The sequence below is a fragment of the Triturus cristatus genome, chromosome 7 (assembly GCF_964204655.1).
Source record: "Triturus cristatus chromosome 7, aTriCri1.1, whole genome shotgun sequence".
Classification (NCBI taxonomy): domain Eukaryota; kingdom Metazoa; phylum Chordata; class Amphibia; order Caudata; family Salamandridae; genus Triturus; species Triturus cristatus.
In genome coordinates this window covers 1,212,547,420-1,212,570,379 of record NC_140590.1, presented here as the reverse complement: position 1 = coordinate 1,212,570,379, position 22,960 = coordinate 1,212,547,420, and the positions used below count along the sequence as shown (strand labels likewise).

General features: G+C 41.7%; 1 protein-coding gene across 4 annotated transcripts in view; it reads left to right on the top strand.

Annotated features, from left to right (window-relative positions):
- The window catches only part of LOC146811630 (membrane-spanning 4-domains subfamily A member 4D-like), a 416,136-nt gene that overhangs the window by 141,578 nt on the left and 251,598 nt on the right, over window positions 1-22,960 (top strand). For all 4 annotated transcript variants that reach the window (XM_085618601.1, XM_085618602.1, XM_085618603.1 and 1 more), the window contains exon 3: window positions 22,240-22,368. In XM_085618601.1, the coding sequence (XP_085474727.1) occupies window positions 22,240-22,368 (129 nt within the window). The remainder of the gene's footprint in view (window positions 1-22,239; window positions 22,369-22,960) is intronic.

Here is a 22,960-nt window from a genome sequence, read left to right as displayed (position 1 = left end):
GCGCCGCTGGCAAGCTGAAGGCATGCCTAAGGCAAGCCCGTATCCGCCACTCAGCGTCCTGGAGGCGTCAGGCATAGGCCATGCTGTCCGACGTCCTGGTAAGTCAAAAAACTCCCTTAAGTACTCTTGTGAGGCACTACTTGACCTAGGCAACCTCCATAGATGTAGGAATAAAGTGGCTAGCATGAACACTATTAACTCATTTGTTTGCCCTTGTTGTAACTGGTTCCTGGGCATTGGAGGGGGGATGGGCAATTGGCACCAGTCCAGAGGGACACATGCAGTAACACATGCAGTCAGGGAAAGCAAGTCAAAGCGGCACTTCTTAACACTCGCTACCTCCAAAAACACGAAGCACAAATCCATGACTTTCTACCGGACGAGCTTCCTGACCTCCATGTTCTTCACCGAAACATGGATTTCAGACTCATCCAATCCAACAATTGCGTCGGCTATTCCTGATAGCTATAAAATCCTGAGAATGGATAGGCAGGCAGGGTTAGGAGGGGGGCGGGGTGCAGTGGTCTGCATACAGGATCTAGCATGCTCCCCTATTCTACTTGATCAGGTAGAGGGCGCGGAGTGCTTAGGTTTTCGATGCGCGGTCACACCGCACCAGTGCATCATGGGAATGCTGATCTGCAGACCCGCGGGGGCATCAGGGAATTTCATTAACTCACTACACGAATGCATTACCTCACTCGCCCTAAGATATAAGCACCTTCTCATTATAAGGGACCTGAACTTGCACTTCGACAAGCCTATTAACCCCTGGTGAGGGCCCTGTAAGAGATCACGGCAGCATGCAATCTTATACCGTTTCTCAGGTCCCACCCACAAATTTGGACACACATTAGACCAAATGTTTTGTGACTTACAGGTTGTGGTGGATCCTCCATTACAGCTAATTTGGTCTGACCACTTCCTAATTAACTTTCGGATTCCAGTCACAGGGAAGCCTAACCCTTCCAGGCAATCAAAATAGATATGCTGTCCATTAAGCGTGCGCATGACTCCCCTGCTCCCTCGCTGATGGGCAACCCTGAAACTGATGCCTACTTGATAGAAGAGTGGCTGAGGAGCAACATGGAGGCAGCTGCTCCTTTGGCCAAATGCACCTCTCCGCGATCTGGCCACTCGGCACACTGGTTCAATGAATCACTGAGATCCAGGAAAAGTAATTCTAAAAGATTAAAGAGGGAATGGCGCAGGCAGTATCTGGTAGAGGACAGAAATATCTACAAGGCAGCGCTAAAAGCACACTACAAACTAGCAAGGAAGGCCAAAATGAGCTACTAAGATGGTAGAATTGCTAATACTAACAACAGTGACAAGGACATTTTTAAAATTGTTACCACCTTCAGCCGACTGGGCAAGGCAGGTGGCCTGCTCCCTGCATGATAAAATAAAGGCAATCCAACAGTCATTCTCTTCCGAGATAGAAGAAATCTCACCCGCCTACCACTTGCAAGTGGGTTGCGTTTTTCCAATCTCTTCCTCAAAGGTACTTTTACAAAGGCCATCACTGTCGCAATTCCCAGTTATCAAACTGGAAGATTCAATCATTTATCTCTCGGGTCTCAAGTCGGATCACCTACCGATGCATGTCTTGCTAAAATTATTCCAGCACTTGCAGCCACCTTAAACGTGCCAGTCAATAAGATTCTCAACTCCTCATTGGTAACTGGCGTCATGCCATCTGTCTGGAAGCGGGTGAAAATCTTGCCTCTCCTGAAGGAACGTAACGAAGACCCCAATAATCCAACTAACTATAGACCAATTTTGCTTCTCCCTGCTTTTGCCAAAGTAGTAGAGAAATATGTAAACGGCGTACTTACAGAGAACATGGAGAAACATAATCTCCTCCACTTTACGCAATCCGGGTTTAGGGCTAACTACATTACTGAATCTGCTCTGCTAGAAGTGACAGAACACCTCAAAGATCAGCTGGATGATGGGGGAAGAGCAATTATGATCTTGTTAGACCTGTCAGCGGCATTCGATACAGTGCCCCATGGGATGCTCTTAACAGACTAAATAATATGGACATCGAAGGGAAGACCATGGCATGGATTACATCCTTTTTCGAACATAGGGAACAAATCATCTGGACTCCTCCTTTCTCACCCACAATGCCAAACATAAAGATAGGAGTCCCGCAGGGCTCCGCCTTGAGTTCCCCCCCTATTCAATCTGTTCATGTCACCACTAGCATCATTAGCAGAGGCACATGGCGCAAAAATTGTCTCTTATGCTGATGATACGCATCTGATTTTTTTCATGCAAGAAAGAGGAGGACTTTAATGGGGATGCAATTAGCTCCTGCCTCACCAATGTTTTTAAATGGCTGAAGCAGAATCCGCTTAAGTGCAATTTTGACGAAACCGAGATCATTTTCTTCGGCCAACTGGTGGAGAACAATTGGGTTCAGTAATAGCTATAAGATCTACCCTCTCCCAGCACTGCCCAATAGATAGTGAAAAACCTAGTCACCCACTTGGACAACAAGCTCTGGATGCGGACCCAAGTTAAAGCCCTAGTAGGAACCTGTTTTGGAGTGCTATGGATGCTTAAGAAATGTCTGCCACCTTTACCACTGGATGCCAGGAGGACAGTGGTTCAGGCTCTGATTACATCCAGACTGGACTATGCTAATGCCCTCTATCTGGGTTTGGCGGACTACCTGCTACAGCGTCTCCAGGTAGTTCAAAACACGGCAATAAGAGCAATTCTTAAACTTGAACCCAGATCACACATGACCCCCCCTATCAGAAGTCCTTACATTTGTTCCCAGTTAGGGAAAGAATAACATTTAAGGCTCTGGTTACTTTTTTAAAGCCTTCCATGGAACTGGCACCTCCTATGTTAGAAAACGAGCCAGCCGTTATGTGCCCACCAGGACACTTAGATCGTCCAACGCCGACCTGGCTTGCATCCCCAAAGCTCCTCTGGCACGCAGAGGTGGCAAATCTTTTGGCGTTTTGGGAGCCCGTCTCTGGACTAAACTGCTGGCAGCTCTGAGATCTTTAACAGTGCTCTCCCACTTCAAAAAACTGCTGAAAACTTGGCTATTTAAAAACTAAGCCGAGTAGGGTATGCACTTGTTAACCTGCCAGCGGCAGGATACTCCGGATGGAGTAGCTGCGCGCTATACAAATACGGATCATTCATTCATTCACTTAAATAACAGAAACACAGTGAAAACACCACAAACAGACTCCACGCCAGTTTGGAAAAATAGAGAATACTTATCTGAGTAAAACAAGACCAGAAGATGCAAAACCCCAATAATTGGAACTCAAGATATGAATTTTTTAAGATTAAACTGCAATATAGAGCTTTGAAGCATAAAGCGCCAGCCGGGGATATCTGGTCGCGATAGACCGGGTTAAATTCAAACATTCAGGCCAACCGTGATGGAGCGCATGTCCGATACAATCCCAGGTAAGTCATGCTGAAGTTTAACCTTCTCAAGAATTGTGCAAGAGTCCAGTTTGCGGGGAAGAAGTTCACTGGGAGCAAGGAGAGCGTCGCTTGTGGTGGTCCATGGGGCACGAAGAGCCACCAGACTTAGCAATGGATTAGCTGGATCTTTGTGGTCGTGAGTGGTAATCCTTGTTGTGCAAGGAGATAAACCTACGCCCGCTCGCCCGGGTCCTTTATGCTAGCGGCTCTATTCCTGTGCAACCAGACCAGTTAATGTGCAGAAAGAATATTATTGTGAGCTATTCTGCATAGAAAGTACGCAGGGCAGCTAGTCTCCTACCCCCCTTCAACAGTAGGTTACCTAAGCAGGTGACCTCCTGTTGACAATACGTACCCCTTTTGGCAGCTAGGCACGGACAGACTTGTAGGAGATAGATAACTAGGGGAAACCACACCAAAGAGGCCATGTCCAATACTATTGGACTGCACCACTTTGTACATTTTGGTGTATACGCACATTGAGCTAACTAGAAAACATTAATCCAATAACCAACTACCAATTCCTTTAACTTATTGTGCTGTTTAACAGGATGGTGCATTAATACAAACTTTATTTCATGGCCTCCTCATCTGGCCCTAGCACAGCAATTTTAATTTGAAAACCATTATTCTGTATACATGGCAGCTGCTTTCTGTGTCAGGAGCTGGTCATGGCCCACAGACGCTGGTGCCCCTCCTTCTCTCTTATGGCTTCATAGAACCTGCCTGGTCATTTGCCAAAAATAATTAGCAGAGCCTCCCCCCCTCTCTCTACACTCTAGCCCCTTCCTTCGGAAAGTCTACTAAGGTCGAAGTGCCAGAGCAAGCCTTGCTTTCAGCCGTGCCAGTTTGCTAAATATAGAACTCGACCTCTGACTCTTAAACCTGTTGTCCCTTGTCTGGACAAAGCTATCCTTTGTGGCCATCACAATTCAAAGTAACTCTTCGCATGACTGAGGGGTATCCCTGCTCCGTGCCCGTGTGCTGATATTCCAAAGGTCGGATGTAACATTTTCTCTTTATTATTTTTATTCTTGTGTACTGCACTTTCTAGCACCTAAAAAACTGGCTCAAAATTTTAGTTTTCTGAATGTCATAATGCGCCCAGAACTATTGTGCATTAAGGCATACAATGTAATTCACATGTATCTAGAGCTACTCTTTTTGTATAACTTTTAATTGTATTTGAGACTGCAGCCATTTGGCCATACTAGAAATCCTATTTTAAGTTTGTCACTAAGTTACAGTAATATTGTCATTGCTAGAGAAAATAATCACCTTTTTAATTTTGATGCAGAGTATATTTAACCATTTAGACATTGAAATCTTAATGCACACTTTGCACAGGGTAATTTTCTACATTGCTAAATGTTATTGAATTTTCACAATTGTGTTATTAGACATTATAAAAATCACAATAATGAAAAAACGATTTTAGTGCAATTAATTTGAATAATTTTCTTCATGTAGCAATTTTTGAATACTGATCACTAATCCTTTTTGTTGTTTCTACATATGAAAAGCAAGCCTCATTCCTTTGCTCTTTGTCTTTAAATGCATTTATTTATAACACTTACAAAACCTCTTTTAAACTAAGCACAGCAGCTTTACTGAAACATAGAAAGTTTGTTTCACCTTCAGAAAGTAGTAATTATTTACCATCAGATCCATAGACGTGCTTCTTAGGAAAGCAACAGGAAAGAAAGTCCTTACTTTTATCCTTTCTCTTTTATCCAAAATAATGAAGCTGTATTTCTAACTCTCAAAATTAGTGGTCTTTAATGCACGTGCTTTTATACCATGTTGTATTAATTTAAAACCTAGTTGCCACAGTGTTTATTTATAGCTTGTGCCCGAGTAGGGCCTGTCTTATTTATTTAGCTGTGTTTTATGACCGGCAGGTATTAGCTTCTACATTTTGTTCAGGAGAGAAGGCACTGTTTTCTAGTACTGATAAATCCTGTCTGACAATTAATGCCACATGGCCCCTTATGATGCTATTTGTTTCCAATATGACAGCAATGTGCTGTATTCTAATGTCCTCACAGAAACCCAAAAAAGTAGATAAACCACTCATTACCTCGCTCTGCTCTGACAGACTGCTTCCTTTGGACAGACCGCTTGAGCAGCTGTTAAAAGCTCTCTTTCTGGTGCTGGGAATGAGGCTCCGTGCATTCCAAGCCAATCAAAATCTATTATTTGCAGTGTGGTCAAAGCTTTTATTTTAGCAGCAACCAATTACTCATATAATGTGAATGCCTTTTAATGTTTAATATGATGTATCTAAGGATAGTGCTGTAACATTTTGCAAAGCTGATAGGCAGTACTAACAAAATGTTGGGCAACTATTTGTAAGTTTGTTAAGTCCTAGTTGTGTAAAACACACATTCGTTTTTCTCTGTGAGGCATACTTTTTCCAATTGAGTTTTATTTCTAATTTTTTACCATTGTGGCAATGTAATAATTGAATGTTCACACATCTATACGTTGTTACTGCTTTACTTTTTATAGTAGCGTGCAGCTACTTAACATATTTTATATAATTCATTCTTCGAAATTCAAAGTATAATTCTTCCAATGGCATCTTCAGAACACAATGATGACAACAAACCAAATTGAACTCATTCCAAATATTTTCAAGAAGTGGCCACATACTCATAACACAGCTTACTGAGGCAAGCCATTCTTACACAAAGTAATATAAAGTAAACAATGGTTCCCTAGGGAAACTGTTAATTTCAATCGCAATCAATCCAACAACACAAATCAAAAAACATCAAAAAACACAGCATTAATAAACCAATCAAATAATCAAATAATCAGTATTGAACAATGAATTACAATTTGGGAGACAACAATTTATTCTTGGTCTATTCAATTAGATATCAACTCATTCGAATATAGGCAAATAAACAAAAATCCTACATGAAGAATGAAAAGGCTGTATATACAGTATTTTAGAAAAACGACGCAGTGACAAAATGAATAAAGTGACTCAGTGCAATAGTGAAAGTGTAAGTATTTACAACATAAGCACGTATTTCTTAAATAAAATCGAAATATACAAAAACTGTTGTAAAAAGTCCTCAACTTCCTTATGGGTATATAATAAACCTTGTAAGGCACATGTCCTATCTTTTTTTATAACAAGGAATTCCAATTGGTAAGGGACTGTGGAACCGTCAAAGTTTCGACCCTACATCAACCATTCGTTGTAAACAGTCATATCGGGTCTTCTTCAGGACACTGGAGGTGTATAACAGCCTAAACAAAATAAATATGTATAAGTAATAGATCTCTATGCTGTGTTAAAGGTTTTTTGATGAGGAGAGCGAGAGTATCTCCATACACTCACCTAGGTAGTAGGTGATGGAACAGATGTTCACACAAATTCCGCAGTTGCCACTCGTAATGAATCAAAGGAAACTGCCTGGTGACATATATAAAAAAAATAATGAGAATATATCGAAGGCAAAGATAATTTTAACCATTTTAGCCCTTAGAAAAATTATTACCAGAATCGTAGAGAGTCTTGGTTGAAAAAAGATTCGTCTGAGTCTAATTGAAAAATTCTTTCTTTATTTTCTGTCTTTTTCGCTTCAATTGGCGGGACTTGTTATGGATTACTACAAGTGTAAACCAAAATGAAAAATAATCAAAAAACCTGATCATATAATAAATATTTAACACCAATATAGGTTAATAATAACCCACGTGGTGGCTCACCTGGCTTCAAGGTTGAGACTTTGCGTGTATCACTACATGAGTAGACACAGCCATCAGGACACAAATTCAACTAGAAATGCATAAGCAAACCAATTTTAGTTTCGCGAATTAATATACTCAAACGAGGTCCAGTCTACTAGAAATTCACTGGCCTCAACGTTAGGTCTTTAAAATTCAGATTGCAAAGTCAGACTCGATTCACTAAGTCAACGAACCATGTGTGGTTCCACGTGTTGTAAATCACATAAAAAGAAGTATGCGGTGTCAAACATATTCCAGGGTAAATAAATCCTACCCAAATGATGTAAGCTGGTATTGCAAGAATTTAATTGCAACCAAAACATAATACACAATATGCAATGTATAAATAAAGTTCCACGGACACCCCATGTTTATCTAGTGCATACAAAAATACTCCTGGCAGTCTATTTGGCGGCATTTGGGCTAACGGCATACTCGAGAAATTAAAGTCCCTGAGCAAAATGCTTTCTGATTAAAGAGCAAACGGTGAATGCGCCTAGCGGCATTTGGGCTAACGGCATACTCGAGAAATTAAAGCCCTTGAGCAAGATGCTTTCCGATTAAAGAGCAGACGGTGAATACGCCTCATACCTGATGTACTCCAATTATTTCTCTCACTTCAAAAGGAAGTCTGTTCGCTTGAGACAACGAGCCAGAAAGACGCGCGTGCAGCAGCTATATTGCTGCTGTCAGAGAACATAGAAACTGGACTAACTCGCTGCAACGTCCACTGAACTAGAAGACGGCTCTTTCGGAGCCTGCCTGTTCTTCGTACGCGTATGGAGACAAAACAGTGCCATGTTGTTGATGCTCTATAATTCAATGCAGAATATGTCATTCATCCAGATATATAACATTTACGCAAAAGCTGCATATTTTTTAACATCAAATAGCAACCCTTTTAAAATGAATCATTTCAATTTAAATGTTTGAACACTCTAATCGATATTTTTCACATTAAGCACAACTTTTTTTGCCATGCAGAACCAACAACAATTATATGGTCACAAAAAAGGAAAAAGTACCTTACAAAGATCATAACTCAGGAGATATTAACAGTTATATAATCATTAAGGCACAGTGTAGCACCCCGATAATTCACAGAAACCAGTTCATCAACACATAGATCATTATTTAACAATGGTTAATTATTAGTGAGCAGGACAAGAGATCATACATGAGTATCAAGGATAAACAAACATATTAGGCAAAACATTTTTAACATATCTTTGCTTATCCAAAGCATAATATGCCTAGTTGTTTGTTGGTTTCTTCATTTTCGTTTAGCCCTGTCTTTACAGAGTCCAAAAAGTGGATCCATCTACACTCCTTATAGTTGAGAATGGACTGTATGTTGCCACCTCTCGGATGCAGCCGCACCTTCTCAACTACTGTCCATCTCAAACTATCTGGTGAATGGTTGGAAGTAAGAAAATGATCCACCAAAGGAGCCCCATGTGTTTTGCATTTGATCCTGCTCATGTGCTGTAAAATTCTGCACTTTATTTTTTGTGTAGTCTGCCCTACATAGATTTTATCGCATGGGCAATATATTGCATAAATTACGTTGTTACTATTGCAGTTAGTGAACGCAGGTCGAGTATAACTCTTTGTACCAAAAACAAACAAGGGGCCTTCTATCGTGGACACACAGGCTTTACAGTTGCCACATTTTTTATGACCCAAGATCGGAGGTAGTGATAGTTGGGAGCGTAAGTCTGGTGCTGGGGGACTCTGAAGGTAGGCATTGACTACAGCATCTTTAATACTCTTGCCACGTTTAAACGCAAACAATGGTAAATCTGCAGTCCCAATTTCTGTAGCTACCAAGTTCCAGTATTTAACTATCGTTTTCTTGATTGCTTGGCTGGCTGGATTGAAGGTGGTGACACACACCATTCTGTCATTCACTTTATCACTTGTTTTCGTCTCTAGTAAAGTCTCTCGTGGACAATACCACGCTCTCTTTTTGGCGCGTTTCAAAAGAGAACTTGGATAGCCTCTACTCCTTAGCCTTTGTGTTAGAACTGTTGCTTCAGCAAAATAGTCTATTCTCTGAGTACAATTACGCCGCAGTCTGAGAAACTGCCCGTAGGGCAAATTATCACGAAGACTGCGAGGGTGATTAGAATTGTACCTGAGTAGAGCATTTCTTTCAATGGGTTTTCTATGGAGCCCAGTATACAGTACCCCATCCATAGTTTTCACATTAAGGTCCAAAAAACTTATGGCCTCATTGTTCTCACTCATTGTGAATTTTATATTGTTGGATCTTTCATTTAGCCATTCAAAGAAGGACGTCAAAGTCGTAGTTGTACCGGTCCAAATCATAAAGACGTCATCGATATATCTTTTCCACATATCGATGCTGTCTTTATACGGATTATTTTCATCATACAAGTACTCCCACTCAAAATTGTCCATGTAGAGATTTGCCAGGGACGGCACATAGCTTGCACCCATAGCAACGCCCTTGCACTGGAAAAAATATTGATTTTGAAAAACAAAATAGTTTTTTGTCATTGCAATGTCCAACATAGCTATTAAAAATTCCGTGGGGACTCTAAGGGGAGTCGGTCTTGTATTAAGTACCTCTTGCACCACAGTAAGTGCTTCGTGCTGGGGAATGCTTGTGTACAAAGAGGACACATCTAAGGTTACTAACAGTTGTCTCTCTTTGTCAAAAGGATAATCCTCTATAAACTGAATCATCTGTGTAGAGTCCCGAACAAAAGATTTGGTTTCACTCACAAATGGTTGTAGAAAATAATCAATTTTATTGATTGAGAGGCTCTAATACAGAACCACAGCCCGATACAATTGGACGTCCGGGTGGCTTCTCAGGGTTCTTATGGACCTTGGGCAAGGTGTAGATTGTGGGAATTCTAGGATTGGTTTTCAAAAGGAATTTGGACTCTGGGATACTCAGGAATCCTAATTCAAGGCCGTGTGTTACCAGGGAGTCTATCAAAATCTTTATCTCAGATGTTGGATCCTTTGTGATAGGTTGGTAACTGCCATGATCATTGAGTTGTCTCTGGATCTCATTGATGTAATCCATCCGATTTTGTATTACAATAGAGCCACCTTTATCGGCAGCTTTAATAATTATCTGCTCATTATTCTTGAGAGACAAAAGGGCCGATTTTTCTCTTAATGAGATGTTGTAAGGAACAAATCTGGGTTTATCCAATATGGACAACACTTCTTGTATTACAATTTGTTCAAAGGCTAGAATTTTTTGGCTCATAGTCTGTGTTGGAGGTGTAAAAACAGAGTCGGGGTTGAAAGGTGCTGCGGCAATCGGCCGAAGACACGGTTCTCTTTGCGCAAAGAAATATTTTAGTCTGATCTTTCTGAAAAACTGCATAAGTTCTAATTTGACCATAAATGGATCCGTTCTGTGAGTGGGCACAAAAGACAACCCCTTGGAAAGAATATTATTTTCCTCCTGCGACAGGCTATAGTTGGAGAGATTGATAATAGGGTCACTATCATTCAGAACCGGAGATTCCTTGTGTGCATTGTTAGAAACTATAGCGACATTGGTGTCTTCAAATAGGGGAGAGGTATGGGTAAGTGGCAAAGTTTCAATAGTGCGTAAGGAGGGTGAAGTATCCGAAATTGAATTAAGGGGGTCGAGGTTACCACCGATATGTCTGGCGTCTCGTTGAGATTTCCCCATGATTCACCTGATCGAAGAATCTCACTTGTTGGTTGCCTCTTTGAGGTGTGGGGTTCTGATTTACCCTGTGAGTATACATTTGTTGATTCCCTCCCCTGCCCCGATTCCATCCTCTCTGTCTGGAAAAACCCCTTCCTCTGTTGGAGCTCCATGTTCCCTCCCCTAAAAAAGACTGTTGTTGAGGACCTTGCGATCTTTGTGCTGTACTTGTCGATGCTTGTTCAGTTTCGCCCTCAGAATTGCTCCCGAAAGAGGAATTGGACAGAGTAGTAAACCTTCGTGGTCCCTGTCTGCTACGGTTGGTGTAAAAACCTTGACTATCCTGTTGGTAGTAGTCGTCTGAGATATATGGATATGTGATCCTTTTATCGTAATTCTGTATATCCTTCTGCAGTTTGTCTGCCTTTTTATGTAGCGTAAATGTATGGAATTCAGCAAGTGTCTTCTCTGCTTTTTCCAACGCTTCTTTGGCGTTTGTCAAAGTATTGTCACCCGCTATTTCCCTTTTAAGATCATTGATTTCTTGTATTAGTTTTTTAGAATATTCCAACGCAGTTTCAACTCCAAGTACCATCCAGTACCTGGAGCAATTATTTGAAATAAAACTAAAACCTTCTCTAAATTTAGGGATGTCGATGAAAATGGCGGGTTCGTTTCTGATTTGGAGACCTTTCGGGAAAATATTAGCTTGCAAATACTTGGTTAGAAAATGTCCATGTAATCGTGTTCTTACTAATTTCTTTTCTAAACGTTCCAATTTTGCCAATTTGTCATTTAGAGTCGTATTAATAGCAGATGACTCTACTCCAAAGGCATTTGCTTCACCTTGCTCAGCTATCAATTTCGCTATATACTCTTCCGTGTAGGAAAGAGTATCTGACATATTTTACTAGAAACAATTTTCGAAAATGAGAAAGAGAAAGATAATTTGCAAGAAACCCTCGCAAGCCAGCGTTTGCACAGGACAAGGATTAAACAAACAGGGGTAACCCTGTAACCCAAGGAACCTGGGCATCATCAATATAAAGTAAACAATGGTTCCCTAGGGAAACTGTTAATTTCAATCGTAATCAATCCAACAACACAAATCAAAAAACATCAAAAAACACAGCATTAATAAACCAATCAAATAATCAGTATTGAACAATGAATTACAATTTGGGAGACAACAATTTATTTTTGGTCTATTCAATTAGATATCAACTCATTCGAATATAGGCAAATAAACAAAAATCCTACATGAAGAATGAAAAGGCTGTATATACAGTATTTTAGAAAAACGACGCAGTGACAAAGTGAATAAAGTGACTCAGTACAATAGTGAAAGTGTAAGTATTTACAATATAAGCACGTATTTCTTAAATGAAATCGAAATATACAAAAACTGTTGTAAAAAGTCCTCAACTTCCTTATGGGTATATAATAAACCTTGTAAGGCACATGTCCTATCTTTTTTTATAACAAGGAATTCCAATTGGTAAGGGACTGTGGAACCGTCAACGTTTCGACCCTACATCAACCATTCGTTGTAAACAGTCATATTGGGTCTTCTTCAGGACACTGGAGGTGTATAACAGCCTAAACAAAATAAATATGTATAAGTAATAGATCTCTATGGTGTGTTAAAGGTTTTTTGATGAGGAGAGCGAGAGTATCTTACTCATTTCGGTATTCACAGAAGTTAGGAGTCCTAACTTTAGGACTCCTAAATGCCTTCTGTGAATACCGAAAGTCTTAATGTTAGGATTTTTCTCAGTTTAGGAGGAGTAAAGTTAGGACTCCTAACTTTAGGACTCCTAAATGCCTTCTGTGAATACCGAAAGTCTTAAAGTTAGGATTTTTCTCAGTTTAGGAGTAGTAAAGTTGGGAATCCTAACTTTCCCACTCCTAAACTGAGAAAAATCCTAACTTTAAGACTTTCGGTATTCACAGAAGGCATTTAGGAGTCCTAAAGTTAGGACTCCTAACTTCTGTGAATACCGAAATGAGTAAGTGCCTTCTGTGAATACCGAAATGAGTAAGTGCCTTCTGTGAATACCAAAATGGTAGTAAGTTTAGGATTTTGTCTTAAGTTAGTTCTCTGAATCGGGCCCATTGGATTTGAAACAAGCATTTACAATGCAACGGTCTCGGCATTGTTAAAGTTAGAGCTATTGGCATTGCTCGTGACATTATTTTTGTTTATGTTTTTAAAACATTTAAAGAAACGGCATTGTTATTTACAATGTCAATAGCTTAATCACTCTCAAAAGCGAGATTTATTATGCGAGCATTATTTGGGAAGTTTGGCAAATCCATAATTATGAGGAAAACGCTGCAGCATCGCAAAATGCCAGTGGCCCAGACTAATATGCATGATTAGTATGTGGATTCCATGCCCATTCCATCTTTGTCCTCTCTGCTGAAACTGCTGTCTGAAGTGTCAAATTTTATTAATACTAAACAAAAATCGCACTACCGTGCCAGGGCCAGACTTGGCGTTGATAATGATTGTTTGAAAAGGGAACTTTGAAAGGATACGAACTTGCGAGTGCTTGCGGCCTGAAACAACAAGCGAAGTACCAGCAGCAACCCCAGAGGACCGAAGTTGAGGCGGGACCTGGAGAGCAAATTACCCGAGTCACCTCGAGGTGCAGGCATTCAACACTGACTCTACAGCCTCGAACGGCCGAATGTAAAGCTATCGGCTGAGCCTGCCGATTCCGGACCCGGACTGCGGAGCTTGTCGGCTCCGCACTGAAGTGCACTAGGGGACAGTGCGGGGACGTGCTGGTCCCGAGTCATGTAATAACCCGGACGGATTGGCCATTGCACTCGGAGGCTGTGGTGGAAGTACGCGGTTCGTCGCAAAATGGCGCCGAGTTGTAGCACCACAACATAAAAGGAAGTTAAGGAGGTCGAAGTACTGTTTGCCAGAGCGGAGACCATAGTCCAAGCACAGTTCATTGTGGCAGAGAAACCAGAGTTCTATAAAATAAATGTTCGTGAGGGAGGGGGTGGTTTTCGTAAAACGTGCCTGGCGCTCGGTAAAACAGCTTGAATTGTGTAACGATGACCCGCGAGCCGAGAGAGCGTGCACAAATGTTGATGTGAGAGACTGAAGACATTGAGAGTTAAAATCTGCAAGCGACAATTACTTTTATTTTCTTTGCGACATAAATGATCGAATTTAATGGAGGGCACCGAAAGACACCACCGCCTTTCTCCGAGGCACAGTAGAAATGCCTCGGAGAAAGGGAGCGTCCTTTTCGGATTTGGGGGCGTGTTTTGCTGTTGTCTCCTCCCTGAGACTTCTCGCAAAAAACACGCCCCCCGATCCGAAAAGGACGGGGCATAATCGGAGTGACTGGACCTCTTCTCCAGTGGCTGGCCAGCATTTAAGAGGCCAGCCAATGGAGAACAGGAGAGAAGAGGGGCGGGTGCAAGCCCCTCTTCTCAAAGTCATTAAATCTCGCGAGCGAGACTGCGCAAGCGCAGCCATCGCTAGCCGAGACCTAAAAAGCACGAAATGGGAAAGAGCATGGGGCGGAGGGTTGCACAGGGCAGCTCTTACTTAATTTAAAGATACTCAATTATGGATTAGGAAGCATGAAAGGGTGAGTTGACTTTGCTGGGAATTAAACGTGTATCTTCCCCAAAGCACCTTGACTGCAGATAGCACTTAACTCACGTAGGTACTTTTCTTGCAGGTAACTTGACATCCAAGACTGGATACGAGCACATGCCCAGGACCTCCGAGATTCGAGAATCTTGTATATTTCTATGTATAACCTCTTAACTCACAGTAAAAAGGCAGCATTGCTACTACAGCAAAAACATATATATGTCCCTGTTGGTGCCTCAGCAACATACGATTTTGGGTTGAATACTGTACTAAAGCTACTAAAGTGCATTCTATTTGGAATGTTCCCTTTTTGCCTAAATCAAAGCACCATAACACTGCCTTCTCGCACACTGCGATCCGTGCGAGGGATACCTAGTGCTTGGTGAGCTCACAGAGTAAACAAGCATTGGCAAACCCAATGGGTTTCGCCTATGTGAGATCTATTGGCTTTGACAATGTTTTTTTGCCATGTTGCACAGCAACGCGTGCTGCTGTGCAACATGGCTTTAAGGAAACAAACAAAGTACTATGACAAAGCCAGTGCTTGTTTTCTTTATTTTAAGCCTGCTAAAGCCTATTAATAGATCTCGCCCACTTCCTCAAACACCCCTGGAAGGCATGCTCTCTTGCTTCACTTGTTTAGTATAATCCTGAGGTGATTAAGGCATTTTCACTTTCTGCTTACACTAGCAAACACCGAATAAAGGTAAAGAGAGAAAGAAGGAGCAGAAGAACACATAATTAACAAACAGAAGGGAGGTGCAGGAGAATATCAACCAAGAAAGGAAAGAAGAGTGACAGAAGTATTAAGTAGGAGAGTTTGAGGGGCAGTGAAAAAGTGCACTAGCAAAAAGAGGTGAGAAGAATGGTATTAAGACATACAAATGCAGAAGCAGCAAAGAAATCCGTTGTCGGGTGCTTGTTTCGTGGTGCGAAAGCACCGCTGTTTAATACTCCTACAGATGAAATTACCGTTTGACCTTCTGAGACACAATAGCAGTGGCGGATGGTCCATTAGGGGCGTTGGGGCAGCGCCCTACAAAAGAAACTGCTCACAGTTGCAGTTCGGCCAACAGGAATGTAAGCAGACGAATTGACAGCTTTTACAATTCGTCTGTTTACATTTCCGGGCCGGCCTGTGCTTCAGGGGTGAAAGTGCGCATGTGTCAAGGCACAGCGCACGCAGGCGATAGCAGGAGTCTAGTGGACTGTCTGCGCATGTGAGAGAGGAGCAAAGCCCCTCACTCACATTGACAAAGCATTAGGCATGCTGCGCATGCCTAGTGTAGTGTAGGAGTCTGGAGATAGGCTCCTGCTCGGGCGGTGACGTGTTTTTCGTCAAGTAGCCCCATGCCCTATCAAATGCTAGCCGCCCGGCCCCCCGTCGCATCCAGTCTCCTGATTTGGCAGTTGGAGTTGGTATTTCCTGTTGAGCGGCAAAAGAAAGAGCTGGGAGAAGTTTGTTCCGTGGTCCACCACGTTGCAGAGGGGACGTGATGCAACTCGGGACTGGACTCACTGGAGGAGGAGAAGATGCCTGGTAAGTTTTATCATTAAATTAAACCCCCACCCACCCCCCTCCCTGGGCGTACCTCCCCCCCCCCCTCACTCCTCAGTCATGCCCGCCGCCCGTAACTGGTGCACCTGACTCAAGTCACCGTCATGCACCCCCCACTAATTCCTGGTGCCTAAAGCAGGAGGCTTGTCCAGATGCCCGGCATGCCGGAAACGCGACACCATGTTCAGTCAGGGCATGTGTCTAAACAGGGTAATTTATGAGCCAGAAAGTCAGCAGCAGTGCGCTTTGGCCGAGTGAGCCTGTACCTTGGTTAATAAGCTGAGCAATAAGTCTGTATCGCCGTGGAGCAAGCAGTCGAAGCTTCCAACATTTGCAAACATGAAATGCATGGTATAGTGTGTGTAGCCTTTTTTGTATTTTTTTTTTTTTAAACCTAAATTAATGTTCAATGTATGAGGCGGCGGGGCTATGGTCAAGCATCGCATACTTCAATGTAATTGGAAATAGGAAACGTTTAATTGTCATTAACATGCTATGGTTACAATAATTTGTAAACTCCTTTTCAAACTCTGATGCTTTTGAATACAACTTGTCAGAGAGCCTGCAATCTACGTTTTCTTTGAATATACCGCGTGCTTTGGTTTAAAGCGCTCACTTTCTTTTTAGCATTGTTAACTCGTGTTTTCAGAGGCAGTGCATTCAGTGTTCTTCAAGTAAAATAAAGTAACAGTCTGAATGTATTTTTATAGATTACAGAGTTTCGTGCTGTTATAAGAAATAAAAAAATCAAACGATGTACAAACTCTTGTAGTATGTGCAATAAACTTGGTGAGGCACAAGTGCAAACTTTGATGGCTGAATGCTTGAAGTTCAGATATGCTTTTAACTGTGAGTCGGAGAATTACGAATAGCATATTAGAAGTAATTCTGGGTTTCCACTTTCCATGCACTTGGACGGAAACTGCGCCGTTGAACAATGTAACAGGTGGAACAGTGAAAGTCACCTAGAGGAGTAGGTCTAAGCCTGCGAGCAGCTCTTTCTGCAAGCATTGAGTACATTTTGAAAATGTGAGCTCCTTTATGCCTCCTGTAAACTAGCCTTTGCCCAAGAGATCTGGAATCCCTTGAAAAGGACGCTGCCAATGTGTGGTGCTCGATGTGTATGGTGTTGGGTGGGTGTTGAAGAGCACACGGTGTGTGCGCTCTGCATTACCTCTTTTTATTTTTAAAGTACTTTGTTTGCACTGTGGTGTGCTGGAGGCGCGTTTTATCACAGAAATAACCCCAGTGAAAGAATCAAAACACAACTCGCACTACACGGTGTAGTGCGAGTTGTGTTTTGATTCTTTCACTGGGGTTACTTCTGTGATAAAACGCGCCACCAGCAGCCAGCCCTTGCCTTATAGAAGCGCTGATGCTGACTGTCTTTGATCCTAATAAGCACAGGCTTTCAATAAGAGGAGGGCAACCATTTGTCTGTTGGTAATTTTTAAATGCAGATAAACTGAATGTTATGGGAATAGCTCAGTGGTTTACTGCGTCTGTCTCAGAGATACTTGTGTTACTTGTAGTTCAGAAGTTACTATCCTAACATAGGACAGTGACCAGTGAACTGTCATCAAAGAGTTGCCTACAAACTTCATTTTTTTGTGTTATGATATAGTTAGAACTTCTCCATTCTTTCATTATTCTACTAAAAAGAGTTTGCTCGGGCAAATATACATTTATATCAGTAAAGCCATCCCCCAACCACTGGAGTACTCTTTAAATCCAGAGTTTGTGCTTTTCCAGACCAAACCCCCGTAAAATATATTGCCCACCACCAGTATATATGACGTGATTTCTACACCTTGTAATCCTCATTTGTTTATGTGACATTCCGCGTAAACCGATTTGTCTCTGTATAATGTGTGCTGTTATGTAACGTACTGTGACACCCTACACTCATATGAGTAGCGCTATACAAATAATGGAATGGATATGAGAGAGGGGCAACAGAGAGATGAGGGTGGCAGTGAGGGAATCTCAGGAAGAGGTCATGGGGTGGGGGGGAGCTACGGAGAAATGAAAGGTGCTGGTGCCGGGTGGCAGCGAGGAAGTCAGAGGAGGAGGTCACGGGGTGGGGGGAACTACAGAGAGATGAGGGGCACTGGTGGAGGGTGGTTGTTAAGTTATCTACAGAGAAAGAGGTCAGAAAGACTTTTGCACCAGCACTAAAGCCGGCCCTGTCATGGCCTTTCTGTTTTTGTTTATTTAATTAATAGTCAGGTGATTAGGACAACTGTGGAGCATACTTTAGCATGCATGCTGATTACATTTACTGCTATATTCAATGTTTCAAGTTTGAAGGTGACTTTACTATTGTTTTTTACTGGGAATAATGAAAGTGAATGATATGGGGCTGGGGCCCAAGGTCAGCTGTGAGATAAGGTGTAATGGAGAGGGGTGGTAGAAAAGTGGATAATCAAGCCTGTAAGGGAGTGCACTTCAGAGTCAGGGGTCAGGTGGAGGTAGTAATGAAGAGGGTTTCTCCCTGAAGGCTCGCACAGAGGGAGCCCGAGTAGAGTAACTTGCTAGATACTCCCACCTTAGAAACCTCCTCTTCCCATCAAAGGGACATTACATGGAAGAAATACACTTTTTGAGAGTGATAACATTTAGAAAGAGACTGTATTGCATTATTAACCTTCCTGCTTCCTCATATTTGCTTGAAAATGCTACATTTATTCACAATCTTTTCAAAATTTTCTCGGGGGAGAACCCCCGAACCCCCCGTAGGATGTTTAAGATCGCTCGCTGCGCTCGCTCGCCTCAGTGCAGTACTGCGAAAATTCTACGCCCCACCACTTTCAAATGTCACCAGCCGCCACTGCACAATAGCAATTCAACATCCCGAGGCCAGTAAAATAAATACCGGTGAGGACACATTATTTTTAAATATAGTGCATGGTTTGAGTGGTGAGGGTTAGACAATGATTGCAAATAAAATAGCAGAAAAAACATTTGATGAAAGCTCAGAAAATAAAGCTAGAAACGGCTGATAAAATACGGACATGCTTTAAATAAACAGATTTCCTTCGTCGGCTTGCAGATGCAGTGTTCTTAAATCAGAGCCAAAAAGCAGCAAATTAAGAAGACTTATAAATACCTACACTCCAAAGTTGTGAATCAGACCTGGGCAATTGCATAGACAGAGATTTTAAAGATGCAGTTTGGTATTTTCCTCTGTCCCCTTCTCTTATCGGTGCAAAGAAAATGTGAGTGAAAGTAGCAGTGAAGAACAGAAGGGTGATTTTTTTTAGATTCGCAATCCTGATATGTGGAATCTGATGATTATGTGGTGTGAATGGGGCTAGATGCCACTTAATGTTACTTCAGACATGTAGATTTAGTGATGTCATAGGTACGAAAAGTATACCAGCCATCGAGGAACCGCTTCTCCATGCAGACTGTGGCTTAAATTCATGCAGTGAGGGCACTGAACATACCCCACCCATGATGCACTATTAAGAAGTTGCAAACTGCTCTAAATCTCGCGAACAATGTGCTGTCCTTGTATTGTAACGGCTCCTTACATTTGCAAAATTAACTTCATGCAATACCTATTGAATCCTGCAACACACAATTAAACCCTTTCAAGAAATGAAGGAGCTTATTTATGAGAGAGTTGCGCCACCGGAGCTTCACTTTTTTTTTTTTACGCTTCAGCAGCATAAACCTCTGTTAGACCTGAAAGCCTTAGGGTGGTCTTCCGTCAACATTTTGCCGGCCACCCTCCAATTTTTTCTTTTACCCATTTTTGCTGGCTTCAGGACTCTGCACGGATGTATGATGCTACATCACAAACTTTAACATCGCATACCTTTACATCGGTGTCTTTACATCGCATGCACATTTACAACGCAAGCTTTCACCACGCAAACCATTACTTCGCTTACGTATTGAAATGCATGCAAAACACATTTGCAACGCACACAAACACTCTGCATGCTTTAACATCACGATTTTTTCCCAAATACCCCCTACATAACACACACTACCCTAAAGCCTAAAAAAGTACCCTACACTTCCCTGAGCCCTAAGCCCTAATACACTACGCTTAACACACTGCTCTCCATAACACACACTACCCTAAAGCCTAAAAAAGTACCCTAAACTTCCCTAAGCCCTAACCCCTAATACACTACGCCTAACACACTGCCCTACAGTACAACCACCAGACACTGCCCTAAACACTACACTGTAAGCACAATCTCCAGACACTGCCCCAAACCCTAAACACTACACTCTAAGCATAATCCCCCTCACCTCTTTCTCCTTGCGTTGTCCCAGTGCTCCTCTGCCTCTGTCCCGGTGCTCGTCCGTGCCGGCCGCCTCACGTCCATTACACCACATACGATTAAAAAGCGTATGCGTTTTAAATGCGCATGTGATGCAATGGTACGTGGCATAATGTTCCGCGTTGTAACGTCGCTTGCGACGTAACCGCATGCGACGTACCGCATGCGTTGTAATGGATGTTCTCCCTCTGCACACTTTAGCGTTGCTAATCAGTGTTAAAGTGCTTGTGCTTTCTCACCTAAAGGATGGTCACATTGGATCGTACCCAATTGGCATATTTAATTTGCTTATAACTTCATAGTAACTTGCATTACAGATGCCCAGGGCCTACAAATTAAATGCTACTAGTGGGCCTGCAGCACTGATTGTGTCACTCACATAAGTAACCCCCTAACCATGTCTCAGGCCTGCCATGGCAGGGCTTGTGTGTGCAGTTCGCTGTCACTGGGACTTGGCCACTCCCTATCTGCTCCATAACTAAGGCATTTGTATCCTGTAGGGCTCTGTATACTTGCCCATTTACTAGTAAAGGAGTCAATCAGTAAGGTGCTGTATCTAAACTACATATACAACTTTCGGGCCAAAGGAGGCTCTATTTTATCTAAAGGTTGCTCCAAGCTAAAGGCTACCATGATCTTAAGAGGGGAATGCCAGCAGTTGATCCATTTTATGTTGCCGGTACCTCCTCTTTAATGGGGTTTTAAGAACTGTCAGGGCAGCCTCCAGTTCTGTCCATAGATCCACACACCGTACTTTGGTCAAAGAATCTTTTATATATTTTATTTAATGTATGCTTCCCAACCCTGGAATCTCTAGCACTTCTTTAAGGCCTGCTTGTTAGGAGTGCAGTTCTGGTGATGCCCAAATCCGTCTCCATAAAAGTATGGACCTAATTTTGCTTTCAATACAGGGAAAGTGATAAAGCTGCACATGTCTCCAAACCAACACAGAACCTTTTTATATTGGAGCGGTTACCAGATGGGTTCTTGCCTATGCTACCTTAGAATGTTTTCAACATAGTTTGTTTTTGTTGTTTTCCCCCCACTAGGTTTTTACCTTAATGATAAAAAGCAATAACCCTTTTTGTGTAATTTTTAGAAAAGTTTTTATAAGGTATTCACAGTAATATAATTGAAAATCCCAGAAACAGATTGGTTGGATTTTTTATGCTTTGTAGTGGAAAAAATAATAAATTCAAACACATTCATAAGGTCAATTGTTTTTACAGTCTTTACTGGATAAAACCCAGTCCCCGTTGTTTATAGACTTACAGGATACAGTCTTCAAAACTCCATGTAATAAAACAGCATATTTAACATATTTATAGTTTTCTTTTTTTTTTTTTTAAGAGTTCAATAGAATCTGAGTTGCCAAGAGTATTGTGGCTTCTGCAGTATGCAACGCATCAACTTCATCAGCTAAAATGCTCTGAAATGCTCATAATGAGAACTAACCTTGTTCTGAAGAAGGGCTGAGAATGTTCATAGCTTCTGAAACTGTGTAAACAATATACTTTGTGTGTGGAGATTGATCACCCAACAGCCTTGATTGTTACTTTAAAATTGAATAATTGCTATGTTTGTTTTCTTGTTCTTTGTATTGATCCAATCCAAAACAGTAATTTAAAGAATTCAACCCAAGATGCATCCAGTAATAATATCTCCCTTAAAATGTATTTCCCTGAATTGACAAATATTCCAAAAAAGCACTAATTGTAATTACATGGGAATACCTCCTTTGTCTCTACCGACTGTTATCACCCACCAGTACTGAGGGGCATCTCTGCATTTGTGTAAGTCTGGTGATGAACTCTCTATTCTGATGTGCCTTCTGATTTTCAGAATGACAATATTTATCTTGTTTCTCTTATTTTTGGAGGTCTCACAGATATTGAATGGCATCATTCAAATTGGTTTTGGGATGGTCTGTGACTTTGGCACTGGAGGATTTCGCTACTCATTCTTCCCACTCTTTGTCACTGCAGTACCCTACTGGTCTGGCCTACTGGTGAGTAATCCTTGTGTTTGTTACTTCTGATGCAGTGTACAAAGCTAGAGGTGTGTTCATTGTAACTCTGATGCGTAAAAAAGAAATCAAGCAAAAATAACAAAATCTCTCCATACCAAAGTGATAGGGCTTCATCAAGTTAACTGCTGATTTGCTGGAAAAAGCATTTAGTTAGTCAGTTATAGCACTGAATCAATTATCCAATATAAACTCAGTAGAATGTATTTGGATGAATTATTACTAGGTAATTCGCACTGATACAATGTAGAATGTTACCGTAGGCCCTCTTTTTATCTTAAGTTTGGGATCTTTCGAAATTACAAATATCCTCCTTGTATGCCTGATATCACCCTAGATCAGGGGTTTCGAACCTTTTCAGTAATAAGAGCTACTTGTATTCAATGAAAATCATCCCAAGCTACAAATGTTAGATATGTGATAGTTACCACCCAATCCGAGATTATAGCAGTGATCACATCAGTGCATTAGGCAGGGTTGCGTAAGGTAAAGTAAAAAAGCACCCCCAATTTGGAATGCCTCTTCATAGGTAATACGTAACAGGAATAGCTGAAATCCTTTTGTCACCGAGGTA